The sequence below is a fragment of the Puma concolor genome, chromosome A1, assembly GCF_028749965.1.
Source record: "Puma concolor isolate L17-30 chromosome A1, mPumCon1.1.hap2, whole genome shotgun sequence".
Classification (NCBI taxonomy): domain Eukaryota; kingdom Metazoa; phylum Chordata; class Mammalia; order Carnivora; family Felidae; genus Puma; species Puma concolor.
In genome coordinates this window covers 101,422,860-101,437,614 of record NC_141667.1, presented here as the reverse complement: position 1 = coordinate 101,437,614, position 14,755 = coordinate 101,422,860, and the positions used below count along the sequence as shown (strand labels likewise).

General features: G+C 44.0%; 1 protein-coding gene across 1 annotated transcript in view; it reads left to right on the top strand.

Annotated features, from left to right (window-relative positions):
• Window positions 1-832: 832 nt before the first annotated feature.
• HEXB (hexosaminidase subunit beta) overlaps window positions 833-14,755 on the top strand; it is a 31,961-nt gene continuing 18,038 nt past the window's right edge. Inside the window, exons 1-3 of the mRNA XM_086698920.1 lie at window positions 833-1,132; window positions 4,763-4,908; window positions 8,495-8,560. Of these exons, the coding sequence (XP_086555046.1) occupies window positions 912-1,132; window positions 4,763-4,908; window positions 8,495-8,560 (433 nt within the window). The 5' untranslated portion in view covers window positions 833-911. The remainder of the gene's footprint in view (window positions 1,133-4,762; window positions 4,909-8,494; window positions 8,561-14,755) is intronic.

Genomic DNA, 14,755 nt, shown 5'->3' with positions numbered 1-14,755 from the left:
GGAGAGGGGCAAGGGGAGGGAAAGAGGGAGAGAGATGACATTTGAACCCTTGCCACACTGGACCTAATGACATTGTTTCTGCTTGCTTCTAGATCTGCTGTTTTATCTCCAAAGATGCAGAGAGGCCCGCCGCAATAAACATTGAGGCTGCTCTCAGGAATTCTCTGTAAACGGAATTACTTTTTTTTCTTGAGTGGGGATGGGAGTTTCCAGGCTGTCAGATACTTAGGGCTGAGTCACCGTAGCACGCTACCCAATTTCCTATTTGGCAATCTTATTCTAACATTGCTTTATTCAATTACCTTTCGAACCTGACTTATTTAATAGTTGAACAAAATAGTTGACACATTTTTGTTCTATTTTGTAACTGTCACGCTTATAATTTCTTCGAAAATGGCAGTGTGGCAATATGAATCGCTCATTGTAATACACTGCCTGTTTGTATCATCTGCCCAATTAACTGGGCCCACGGCGTCCCCGTGAAGTCTCGCGAAGTCCTCCGTCAAGATCCACTGAGAAAACCTTTTGCCTAATTTTGAACCTCCCACCTGCTGACAAGTCTGCCCCCCGGGGTTCCGACGGGAGGCTACGGTTCAAGCTGAACGGCGGTCAGGGGCGGTCTGGGCTGGGGCGCAAGTCTCCGGAGCCCCCGCCGGCCCAGCCCCTCGCCGCGTTTCCCGGGGCCTCCCCTCGGGTTGGGTCGGGTCGGGTCGGGTCGGGTCGGGTCGGGTCGGGCGGGGCGGGGCGGGGCGCGGAGGGCGGCGGGGCGGTCCCACAGGCCGGGAGGCGGGCCTGGGCGGGGCGCGCCGTCAGCTGACTCCGCCGCCCCCGCGCTCGGCGCTTCCTCCTCGGGGTCCGGGCGGAGGTCAGGTGCGCGGGCTGCAGCTCCGCCAGACCTGGGCCGACCGGCCATGAGGCACCGCGGGCTGGGGCTGGCGGCGCTGCTGGCGCTGCTGGCGGCGCTGGCCCCGCGCTCCTCCGCCGCGCCGGAGTCGGCCCTGTGGCCTATGCCGCTCTCGGTGAAGACGTCTCCGCGCCTGCTGCACCTCTCCCGCGACAACTTCTCCATCGGCTACGGCCCCTCGTCCACCGCCGGCCCCACCTGCTCCCTCCTGCAAGAAGCTTTTCGGCGGTGAGCGCTCCCTGCGCGCTGCGGGGCGGAGGCGGGGCCAACCCCCTGGGGCGCTGGGCCGGCGCGGGGGGCGAGGGGAGGGGAGCCCTGCGCGCCTCTTGTCCACGCCGCGACCGTACGCGTGCGTTTTTCCCCTTTCAGCAGATAAGGAACCAGTGCCGAGCTGGCCCGTGACCTCGCCAAAGGGACAGGGACAGGTCCAGAAGGTGGGAGAGCCGGCTCAGACAGCCGCTGAAACCCAAGCTCTTCCCCTCCCCCTCCTGCCTGCTAAGGGACTTCCCGGGCATTCTGGAACCCTGGTTTGCGTGCGGGATACTGAGAGGGAAGGAGTAGGCTGCTCAGAATCTGTGCCCAGCTTCGCCTTGGAGGGGAGAGTAGGGCGGATGGAGGGGCTGGAGTGTGGCAGCTTCTTACGTGAAGAGAATTCTGGGAGGAAAATGAGTGCTTAATGCTTGACACCAGAACTCCCAAGTTGGTTGCCGTCTGCAGTCTCCCCACCCCACTGGCCAGATCAGGTAACAGTTCAGAAGGCAGAAAGGCCTCAGGTTGGAGCATTGCCCCAAACTCCCAAAGTCTGTTTCTTAGGAAATGTTCCATGCTTGCATCTAATTACTTCGATGTAATGGGTTCATGGCAGTCTCTGCTCGTCTTTTCCCAGCACGTCATGTGCTGGCTCTCCCCGCTTCCTGTTCTGGAGCTCACCGCATTTCCACGTCTGCAACCCCTTTGGCCACAGACTGGGTGAATCAGGGGATGAGGAGGCAGCCGACAGCCTGGCTTTGCTGGCTACACCACACAGAAGGCCGATTGCACTTGGGGAGGTGTTTCAGCAGCCTTTCTTTGGTGTCCCCTCACCGTGAGACCTGTGTAGGCTGGAGTCTCCTGAAGGCCTGGAGTTCAGGGAAGGAATGTAATTTGGTGCTGGCTAGGAAATATTTTAAAAAAACAAACACGCTTACCACGTTTGCTTTGGGACTCAGTGTCTAAAATTGTATTTTCCTTCTGTGACATACTGTTAGTAAAACGAGGACTGGGTGACAGGCTTGAAATGACGAGGATTATGACAAGAGAGCAAGGAAGTCAAGTTGACAGTGGTTGGATAACAAGGACTTGAGTCAGTGGTGAGATGGTTTGAAAACAAGGCTTGGCATTTCGAGGCAGTGCAGGTGATTATCTGGAGTTGGCCTAACTAACCATGGCTGGTGTGTGAAGCAGCTGTTAATTATACCCTACGCTGTTAGGAAGCAGGATATAAAACATTAGCCCTTATGGCTAAGACTTGAAAGCATTCAGGGGAGCATTCTAGGAATTCAGGAAGGTCAATATCTATTTCAGAGTATAAGCGCAGTGTGGTTGGAAGAACGTAGAGATGATGGAGATGTTCCAAAGGCTCTAGGTGGACACATGGTCTACGCCCTAGGCAGTTCAGAGCCAGAGGCTCCTGTCTTTGGGGGGCCCAACTTCTATCACAAACCCTGCTTTCAGAGTGTGTTTTTTGCAAGGAGAGAGTTGGGTCTGGTGCATGGCAGCTTCCTCAACTTGTAGAACAAGGTCCGTCTCATGCTAGTTACTCATTTTTTAATTAAAAAGAATTTTTTTTAATGTTCATTTTTGAGAGAGAGAGACCGAGCGCAAGCGGGGGAGAGGCAGAGAGAGAGAAGCAGACACAGAATCCGAAGCAGGCTCCAGGCTCTGAGCTATCAGTACAGAGCCTGACATGGGGCTCGAACTCACTAACTGTGAGATCATGACCTGAGCCAAAGTCGGACACTCAATTGACTGAGCCGCCCAGGTGCCCTGAGTCACTCATTTTTTTTAAATGAATGAATAGCTGCACTCCCTCAGTTCCTGAAAGGGAAAATTAACCCAAATACCTTGGACACCATTGGTTTAGAACCCTTTGAGTTTTCTGTTAGTTTTAATATCTAGGACCAAAGTTCTCCTTATTTGGGCCAAGCCAGCACCTAGCTCAAAATTCAGAGCTGCTGGCAATTTTAATTTCCTTTTTTAAAAAATTTATTTAACTGTGATAAAATACATACAAGATAGAATTTGCCATCTTAACCATTTCTTTTTAAATTTTTTTTGAAAGAAAAATTTTAAAATTTTAAAAATTCTTTTTAAATTTTTTTTGAAAGAAAAATTTTTAATTCATTTAAGAGAGCAGACAAGCACACACGAGAGCAGGGGAAGGGGCAGAGAGAGAGAGAGAGGGACAGGGAGAATCCCAAGCAGGCTCTGCACTGTCAGTGCTGAGCCCCATGCAGGGCTCGAATTGAAGAACTGTGAGATCATGACCTGAGCAGAAACCAAGAGTTGGACGCTTACCCTGCTGAGCCACCCAGGCACCCCACATCTTAACCATTTCTAACTATACAGTTCAGCGATCTTAATTTCCTTTTTTAAAAATTTTTTTTTAATGTTTGCTTATTTTTGAGACAGAGACAGAGCATGAACAGGGGAGGGGCAGAGAGAGAGGGAGACACAGAATCTGAAACAGGCTCCAGGCTCTGAGCTGTCAGCACAGAGTCTGACGTGGGGGCTCGAACCCATGAGCTACAAGATCATGACCTGAGCCGAAGTCAGACACTTAACCAACAGAGGCACCCAGGTGCCCCTCTTAATTTCCTTCTGATCCTGTCAAGGTTTTCCCTTGGAAAGGGCCCCCAGCATCATCGTCCATTCTGTTCTCTCACTGGTTAACTTCCATACGCTTCCAGACTCATTGGAACTTTCCTACCTCTCCTTACTTTTCTGGAAAAACACAAGGTGTTCTTACACTTAAGTAGCATGCACAGCCTCTGGCTTATCAAAATCTATAAAATGTTATTTAAATGATTGCTTTGAAGCCTGTCAGGTCTTTAGCACCTTTAAATGCTGTTTTAATATCCCCTTTCTCTGGTATTTGGGTACCGGCAGAAGGTAAATTTTCAAGACCCTGGTGAGAATTCTGTAGGCCTTCTTTTGGGGGGGTTTTTGTATTAGCTAGGTTTTTTTTTTTTTTTTTTTGGAAGGTAACAGGAACTCTGTTTTAGTCAAGCTTAAGCAATAAGAAAACCTATTATCTCACATTTTAGGAAGTCCAAAACAGGATTCCACAGCTACTTGACTAAGTGGCTCAACAGTATCATTAGGGAATCCGTGTTCTTTCCATCTCTGCTATCTTTAGTGTGGCTACAGCCGGTCCAGGTATCACATACAGAGAAATGTGGCTTTTGTGGCTCACTTAGTGTAGGAAACCTTCTGCCAACATTACCCCTAATGCACCACCTTCATCACTGGATGCAATTGGCTTGCCTACCCAAGAGTGATGGGATTCCCATTATTGGTTTGATTACTGGTTCTTAACAGTCTCTTGAAATGAGGTACTTGGAAGTGTGGGTGTACCTTCTCAAATTCCCATGCCTATATGCCACCCTCAGAGATTCTGATTCCGGAGGTCTGGACATCAGTATTTTCAAAAAGCTCCCCCGGAAGTTCTGATGTGCAGCTTGGGGTGAGAGTCTCTAATTGGACCAGTATGGGGTGGCTGGGATTGGAGGAGCCCCACTGGGATGTCCACTGCCACATATGTATGTAAAATTTGGCTGCGGTGCTTTAAAACTTTATTTGAATTTATTTCTCACACAGATATCACGAATACATTTTTGGTTTCGACAAGAGGCAGCGTCGCCCTGCTAAACCTAATAGTGCGATAGAGTTACAGCAACTTCTCGTCACAGTTGTCCTGGACTCGGAGTGTGATCTTTTCCCCAACATCACTTCAGACGAGTCCTGTGAGTACCTATGCTAACGTGAGCATGTCGTGTCCTGTGCTGCTCGTTGGTGACTTAAGTGCCAGAAACAGCTTCCATGCCATGAACTGTTGTGAGTTCTTGGCCAGTGAGTTTATGATTTTTATTTTTCAGCTTAACATTAAAGTCATGCACAGTCATTGTAGAACATCTTTAAGCACAGGAAGTGAAGAGGAGAAAGTACATCATTCATAACCCCAGCACTCACTTGACCACCGTTATTTCAGATGTGGTTTTTTTGTAGAGTGATACATTGAAATATTACACATTGATAGAAGTATAAACGTATGAGAAACAATTATGTGAAAGTGGGGTTTTTGTATTTGCCTTTTTTTTTTTTTTTGTCTAGCAAAACGAACATGTAGTGAAATATTTTTCTATGACATCATTTTTAGTGCAGTAATTTACTAGGCTAATAACTCATTTTTGGACATCAGGCAGTTTCTTCGCTTTTATTTTGAAGATAAATCTGTGTGTGCCTCCATGATCTCTGTTTGTAATCTTATTTGACACAAAAATGATACAGAACTGGGGGTGGGGCTGGAGCTCTTTCATTTCAGGATATAAACAAAACTTAGCTGTAAGATATTTTTGTTGCCTAAAATGTTTCTGTAGGGGCTACTGACTGGGGAAAACGTGGAATATACACCAAGGAACCAACGGGAGCAGTGTGAGGTTGTAGGTGATAGATTAAGCGCAGAGAGAGCAGACTGGTGAGCTGGGTGTAAGGATAGAAGGGATACCCCAGATCTCAGAGAAAAGAGTGACTCCTTTGTCCTCAGACTGCGTTACAGACAGTTCAGTATGTCTCTTCATCCTCTTAGTATGGATCACATTTCTTAATAATACACCTCGGAAAAATAAGTTCATTTCTCAATTCTGTAGCTGTTCTTAGAAGAGAAACAGGATTCTTGGGCAACATCAGACATGTGATTTCAGTTGACCGCACTCAGACCCTTCATGAATTATGTTTTACAATCTGAATTGAGATAGAAAGGGTCATTGACTTGCCAAGGAGTCTTTGCGGTCCGTTAGCAACAGTAATGACATACTGTAAATTCCAGAAAATACAGTGTTTTGAGACGGGAGAGTTAGAGCTTGTCATCCATTCAGCTTTGCAAACCTTTATTCTGAAAGAGAAGCTCCTTGGGCCAAGCTGATTGTGTTTTTCTGGTCGAAGGATAAACTAGTTTTAAGTTTTGAACTAGTTGATGAAGATGCTGAGAAAGTTAACACAGATGGAAATGACACCAGCTGCTGCGGAGTGTGGGAAAATGGTGGAGGGAGTGACAAGTGTTGCAGCTTTATGTATTAGAAATGTGTATTCCCTGTGAACCAGGAATGACCTAGTTTCTCCTGTAGAGCATTAATTACATATAACAGGGATGTTCGATGCAGCTTGTGTGTACCAGTGAAGAGCTATAAACAAAACTGCATGTTCGTCCCCGCAAGAATGACTATGCCTTGTCAGTCCACACTAAAGAACACAGCAGTGAAGAATAAAGAGGCAGAGTGAAAGAACAGACTTGGAGAGCCTGCCAAGATGAACTGCTGGGTTGAACAAAGGACACTGTATACTAATGCAGGATACTGTTTGTATTTCGGCACACGCACAGGAACGCACATATGAAGCCATGCTACATTTGTTCACACGTGTGTGTGTGTGTGTCAATACCCAGGAAAAGGTGTGATGTGTATTTCTTCTGACGAAAGTAGAGGGACTTGAGTGGGCATCTCAAAGGCGATTTTAGCCTTACCTATTTTATTTTTAGACAGTAACATATTGATGTTATTTGTATGCACACTCTTGAAAACGAAGTAATTACGGCGCAGAAAGCAAGCACAGAAGGGGATAACTGAAAAGTCAAAGGTGCCGCATTACATCCCACATCAGGGAGGTAATCACTGTGAACACTCATAATTTGGTTTTGAAATAAAAATTAAAATTCTCCAGCTTCTAAGAAAACAAAATCTCGTTTTAACTGCTTTCTCGTTGTGGGTTTTGCGTTGAGTTGAATCAGAACCCTTGTTGCATCCTCGGCTATTGGAAAATAATAAGCATCAAGTACATGCAACATGTTAATGTGTTTAGGTGATTCTTTGTGTTACAACTATTTCTGGGAGATCTCAAAACGATGTTGCAGCAAAAAATGGTTTTTTTTTTCTTTTTTTTTTTTTTTTAATTTTTTTTTTCAACGTTTACTTATTTTTGGGACAGAGAGAGACAGAGCATGAACGGGGGAGGGGCAGAGAGAGAGGGAGACATAGAATCGGAAACAGGCTCCAGGCTCTGAGCCATCAGCCCAGAGCCTGACGTGGGGCTCGAACTCACGGACCGCGAGATCGTGACCTGGCTGAAGTCGGACGCTTAACCGACTGCGCCACCCAGGCGCCCCCAAAAAATGTTTTTAAACAGCATCCCATGAGTCTGGTGGCTAAGAATTTGATAGAGGTGGAGAGGAAACATGATTACATTGTACTCAAAATAGCAATCCCTCTCTTAGCCAGCACTGCAGTCTTCTGATGGAAACAGCTGCCTTGTCACAAGACTGTCACCTGAGAGAGTCACCTGATTATTGGCTGTTGACTGCTCTTTTCCTTACCTGCGGCCTGCTCCTGTAGGACAGTGTGGGTGGCGGTGGTGGAGGGTGATGATGCAGGCCAGATATGATACTAAGTCATTAACCTGCAGCCCTCGAGTGTCTTTACTGTGGCAGAGTCCCCATCTTTCCACACCCTTCAGCTTTCAGTCTCTCTGTACTGTCTGGTGCTTTACTTTATCTGTGTTTGACTCCCCTCTCCAAAAGTCTCAAATGACTATTGGGACAGCCTTACACAGAGTGGGAATTAAAAGATTGAGAGATTAGCACACCCCCCCCCCCCCCCCCCCCCCCCCGCTTTGTCCAGAAGCATCCAACTGGAACCTGCCCTACCTGGGTGTGAACCTTTTGTTGATTGGGACAAAGCTGAATTTAGCTCAAGTGACTTAGGAAGTGAACCTTAAAGCATATTTAGGCTAATAGCTGGGAAGGTGGATGCAAGGCAAGTAGGGAAGCACAGAAGGAGAAGAGAAAGAGCGGAGGTGAGTCTCTGGCCTTTGGTGGAGTGGAAGATTGGAGTGATACTTGAGGCTTTCCCGAGGAACTGAGGAACGTTTTGCACTTTTGATTTAAAGTCATAGCTGAATTAGGAACCTAGTCTGTTGAGGGGCCGTGGAGAGAATAACTGTCCTGGAGGGGAAAATAAGGAATTGTGGAGATGTCACCCAGATTTCTGACTCGAAAAGTTCACCTGGTAGGAGGGCACTGTGGTGCCTCATGGAGATGAAGGCACTAGGGACAGGCAGAGGCAGCACGGAGCAGGAAAGAGTGGGGGAGCTCAGCTCTGGGCATGCAGAGTTCAAGGAATCCGCAGGGTATCTCTGTGAAGAATGTACGGGAGGCAGTTGGAGGAAACAGGCCTGGAGCTAGGGAGAAAAGAATGGTCCAGAAATATTAACTACATGTTTAGGAAATTCACTGTGTGTCACTGAGGGATTAACAGAAACTTTCCCCCCCTCCCACTGCAGATACTTTACTTGTGAAAGAACCAGTGGCTTTCCTCAAGGCCAACAGAGTTTGGGGAGTATTACGAGGTAAGTTATTTCCTAGTCGAAGAAACATTTCCATTTGGTGCTTTGGGAGATCGGGCACAGCAAAATTTTGCTTCCTTAGACCCTTTACAGATGGTTCCTCGGTTGTTCGCAAAATAATTTCCATCAAACGTGTACACTTAGAGCACAGAAGAAAGATCGCCTGACCTTTTAAAAAATGTCTGAGGGTTATTATAATTATTCATGAGTGTAAGTCTTTCATGCTCCAGGGACTGTAATGTTGACAGAGCTAGAAGTGGCTCAACCTGCTGAGTTGGGCATTTTGTTTCACTTCGTTTCATTATTCCTTTCTTGCTGCCTTTGGTAGCAAGTCTCTCTCTCCCTCCACTTAAAAAATTTCTTTATTTACAAACAAAAGGTTTCAGATTTATTAGGGAACCTTCTCATGCAGAGGCACCGGAGCAAAGAGAAAAAGAATCTACCTGATAAGACATATTCTCCTGTCAGTCCAAGTAGTGGGGATACTTTCAGCTTGGTAAAGTGAGATGCTAGTGACCTCGACACAGCATAAATGTGTGCCGTCTCCTGTGCAGTTCCTTACACAGTCTGCTTGGTTCTTCTCCAGTGTCTCTTCTTGGGGTTGCCCCTGATCTTATTACCAGTTTTCACTGGGGAACAGGGGGTGGTTCTGTTTTTGTTTCTTGGCCAGGAATCACTTGATCTTGAAAGTCTTGTGAGAAGCCGTGGGGAGGAACCTTCAGCCACACACACCACAGGGGTGGGAGAAGGGAGAGAGCCCTACCCACACCCCTGCCCCCCCCCCCCCCCGCCCCGTTTTAAATCCCTGTGGAGTTAGAAACATCGCCAAGTTGATAGGGACAGTGTGAAAGATACACATACCTACAGAGGTGGGAGGCAGTGGGCGGAGAGAAACCTTAAAAGCTTTTTCTGAATTTCAGCCAGAGTCGGAATTTCAAAGTGAGGGTAATGGAACATTTACTTGCACTGTGCAAAAGCTTCTTTTACTTTTACTCCTCTAATTTGACATGTTGTTGTAGTGACTTCCAAATAGTAGGGTTTTAAAAAAGAATAATTTTTTTTAAATGTGAGCTAACCAAACTTACAGTAATTAAAAATAAAAGTGGCCTTGGGTTTGATTCAGGTTGAATGTTATCTGAAATAAAATAATCATTGTGATGCTGTATGTAATAATAGTATGATTTCAATCTTATTTCAAAATAGAACATGAAAATATTTATAGGTGTTTATTGCAAATGTAACTGTAATCATTATCTAGATCATTTATATATAATGTTATGTGGTTTTAAGCTTTTTTACTCTGGTCTGCCTTTGTCTGAAGTTTGTTAGGGAAAACAAAGCCTTATTGTTACTTGCTATGAATCACATCAAAATGAAGCACTTCTGAGAACGTTCAGTGATTAGGTTCCAATTCAAGAACTGATGTTCTCTCAGGGTGCCTGGAGGGCCTGGTTGAGTGTCTGACGTAGGCTCAGGTCATGATCTCACAGTTCATGGGTTAGAGTCCTGTGTCGGGCTCTGTGCTAACAACTTGGAACCTGGAGCCTGCTTCCGATTCTGTGTCTCCCTCTCTCTCTCAAAAATAAACATTAAAAATTAAAAAAAAAAATTAAGAAAAAACCTGATTTTTCTCTTAAATGTCAGATGCTCAAAGCAATGCTCTATAAATAGTAAATGTATTGAGTGTATTGCACTTAACAGAAAATTCCAAAGTTACTCTTCCCAGCTGGGGCTTGTATTTGGAGGGAGGGAGAAGATACAACAAAAATGACTTTGAATTCTTTTTTTCTTTTCTATTTCCTGTCTTTGTTTTTTTGAGGTATAATTGACATAATATTATTAGCTCCAGGTGCACAAGATAATGATTCAGTATTTGTATATACTGCAAAACATTCACCACAATAAGTCTAGCTAATATCCATCACCATACATAGTTGCAATTTTTTTTTCTTGGGGTGTCTGGGTTAAACATCTGACTTGATTTTGGCTCAGATCATGATCTCACGATTTGTGAGTTTGAGCCCAGCATCAGGGTCTATGCTGACAGGGTAGAGCCTGCTTGGGATTCTCTCCCTGCCTCTTTTCTCTGTCCCTCACCCCCCGCCCCCCCCCAATAAATTAATTAAAAACATTTTTTTCTTGTGAGAAGAACTTTAATGATGTACCGTCTTAGCAACTTTCAAATATGCAACACAGTACTATGAAATGAAGCCAGTATACTGTTCATTACATCCCCAGGATTTATTTATTTTACAACTGAAAGTTTGTACCTTTTGACCCCCTCACTCATTTTGCCCACTCCCACTCCACACCTCTGGCAACCACCAATCTGTTGTTTGTATCTATGAGCTTTTTTTTTTTTTTTGAGATTCCACATGTAAATGAGATCATATGGTATATGTCTTTGACTTACTTTATTTAGCAGAATGTCCTCACAGTCCATCCATGTTGTCAAAATGGCAGCACTCCCATCTTTTCAAGTTATTTTTTCATTTTCTTCAGATAAATACCCAGAAGTGCAATTACCAGATCATATGTAATTCTATTTTTAATTTTTGTCTTTTTAAATTTGAGAGAGAACAAGCGAGGAGTGGGGGAGAGAGAGAATGAGAGAATATGAGAGAGAATCTTAAGAGGCTCCAGGCTCAGCACAGAGCCTGATGCAGGGCTCGATCCCAATACCCTGTGATTGTGACCTGACCTGGAATCAAGAGTTGGTTGCTCAACCAACTGCCACACAGGTGCCCCTCTATTTTTAATTTTTTGAGGGCTCTCCATACCATTTTTCACAGTGGCTGCACCAACTTACATTGCTACCATTAGTGCACAGGGGTTCCCTTTTCTCTGCTTCCTCACCAACACTTTTTGTCTTTTTGATAATAGTTCTTCTTTCAGGTTTGAGATGGTATCTTGTGGTTTTAATTTGTATTTCCCTGATGATTATTGATGTTGAGCAAGCTCCTTTTCATGTACCTGTTGACCATCTGTATGTCGTCTTTGAAAGAAACGTCTTTTCAGATCCACTGCCCATTTAAAAATTTTTTTTTAATGTTTATTTTTATTTTTGATTCAGAGAGAGACAGAGCATGAACGGGGGAGGGGTAGAGAGAGAGGGAGACACAGAATGTGAAGCAGGCTCCAGGCTCTGAGCTGTCAGCACAGAGCCCGATGCGGGGCTCGAATTCACGGACCGTGAGATCATGACCTGAGCTGAAGTCGGACGCTCAACCAGTGGAGCCACCCAGGCAACCACTGCCCATTTTAAAATCAGAGTATTTTTTGCTGTGGAGTTATGTGAATTCTTCCTATATTTTGGATATTAACCCCTCATCAGATGTACAGTTTGCAAATATTTTCTGCCATAGAGTAGGTTGCCTTCTCATTTTGTTTCAAGTCATTTGTGGAAGTCTTTTAGTAAATGTCCCATTTATCTATTTTTGCTTTTGTTGCCTTTGCTTTTGGTGTCAAGTACAAAAAGTCATTGCCAAGACCTATGTCAAGGACCTTACCACCCTGTGTTTTCTTCTAGGAAGAAGGTCTTACATTCAAGTCTGTAATCAATTTTGAGCTAATTTTTGTGTATAGTTTATGATAGTGGTCCAGTGTTAACTCTTTTTCACGTGGCTGCAGTTTTCCCAACATTTATTGAAGAGACTGTCTTTTCCTTGTTGTTTTTTTGTTGTGGTGGTAAATTAATTGACCATATATGTATGGGTTTATTTCTGGGTTTTCTGTTTCATTATGTTGATTAGTAGATCTGATTGTATGTCAACTATACTATTTTGATGACAGTAGCTTTGTAATATAGTTTAAAATCAGGGAGTGTGATACCTCCAGCTTCATTGTCTTTCTCAAACTTGCTTTGGTGATTTGAGGTCTTTTGTGGTGCCATACAGATTTGAGGATTGTTTGTTGTGTTTGTGTGAAAAATGCTATTGGAATTTTGATAGGGATTGCATTGAATATGTACATTGCTTTGAGTGGTATGGATATTTTAATGGTATTCTTCCAATCCACGAGCATTGACTATCGTAGCATTCATTTGTGTCTTCAGTTTCTTTCATCTGTGCCTTAGAGTTTTCAGGGTAGAGGTCTTGCTTAAACCTATTCCTATAGGGGTGCCTGGGTGGCTCAGTCAGTTGAGAGTCCTACTTCAGCTCAGGTCATGATCTCATGGTTCATGAGTTCGGGCCCCATGTCGGACTCTGTGCTGACAGCTCACAGCCTGGAGCTTGCTTTGGATTCTGTGTCTCCCTCTCTCTTTGCCGCTCCCCCACTCATGCGTGCGCGTGCACGCGCTCTCTCTCAAAAATAAATAAACATTAAAAAAATTAAAAAAAATCTACTCCTTTGTATTTTATTCTTTTTGATACCATTGTAAATAGGATTGTTTTCTTAATTTCTAGTTCTGGTAATATATAAACACAACAGGGGCGCCTGGGTGGCTCAGTCGGTTGAGCGTCCGACTTCAGCTCAGGTCACGATCTCGCGGTCCGTGAGTTCGAGCCCCGCGTCGGGCTCTGGGCTGATGGCTCGGAGCCTGGAGCCTGCTTCCGATTCTGTGTCTCCCTCTCTCTCTGCCCCTCCCCCGTTCATGCTCTGTCTCTCTCTGTCTCAAAAATAAATAAATGTTAAAAAAAAAAATTAAAAAAAAAAAACACAACAGATTTTTTTGGTATTTTGATTATCATTTAAGTTTACTGAATTCATTGATTAATTCTAACACTTTCTTTGTGGAATCTTAAGGTTTTCTATATATGTCACCTGCAAATAGTGACCATTTTACTTCTTCCTTTCTGATTTGGATGCCTTTTATTTTTTTTCTTTTCTGGCTTAAATGCTCTGACTAGGTCTTCTAATACTAAGTTGAATAAAAGTGGTGAGAGTGAGCATCCTTGTCTTATTGCTGCTCTTTTTATCATTGAGTCTGAGGTGAGCTGTGGGCTTACCATATATGGCCTTTATTATGTTGAGGTATGTTCCCTCTGTTTGGAGTGTTTGTCGTAAGTGGATACTGAATTTTGTCAAATGCTTTTTCTGCATCTGTTAAGATCTTATGATTTTAGGGGCACCTGGGTGGCTCAGTCATTTGAGTGTCCGACTCGATTTCGATTCAGGTCATGGTATCATGGTGGGTTCGAGCCCCGCATCAGGCTCTGCATTGATAGTGTGGAACCTGCTTGGAATTCTTGCTCTCCCTGTCTCTCTGCCCCTCCTCTGCTCGCTCTCTCAGAAAATAAAATAGACTAAAAAAATTTTAAAGATCTTATGACTTTGTCCTTCATTTTGTTAATATGGTGTATCACATTGATTTGCAGGTGTTGAACCATCCCTGCACTTGTGGAATTAATTCCATTTGATCATGGTGTATGGCTCTTTTTATGTATTACTGAATTCAGTTTGCTACTGTTTTGTTGAGGATTTTTGTATTAATGTTCATCAGGGATATTGGCCAGTAATTTTTTTTCCTTACCTGGTTTTGGTGTCAGGGTAATGCTGGCCCTGGAAAATGAGTTTTGAAGTGTTGTCTCCTCTTCTGTTTTTTTTTGTTTTGTTTTGTTTTTGTTTTTTTTTTTGTTTTTTTTTTTTTGGAAAAGTTTGAGAAGAATTGGTGTTAATTCTTCTTTAAATGGTAGAATTCACTTCTGAAGCCTGGTCCTGAACTTTGGTTTGTCAAGAGGTTTTGGATTAATGATTCAGTCTCCTTACTAGTAAGTGGTCTTTTCAGTTTTTCTATTCCAAGATTCAGTTTTTTTAGTATGTATGTTTCCAGGAATGTATCCATTTCTTAGAAGAAATGGATAGTAAAATACTTAGGTTGTCTAATTTGTTAGCTTATAAATGTTCATAGTAGTCTCTTAGCCTTTTTATTTCTGTAGTGTCAGTTATATCTCCTGATTCGTTTCTGACTTTGAACTATTCTTAGGTTAAAATTTTCCCTGGCTTTATACTTGTCAGCTAGAATGATGAATTATGGTACAGTTGGGGGTACCTGGCTGGCTCAGTCAATGGAGTATGCAACTTTTTTTTAAAAAATTTTAAAAATATATTTATTTTAGAGAGAGAGACAGAGCATGAGTAGGGGAGGGACAGAGAGAGAGGGAGACACAGAATGCAAAGCAGGCTCCAGGCCCTGAGCTGTCAGCACAGAGCCTGACACGGGGCTCAAACCCACGAACTGTGAGATCATGACCTGAG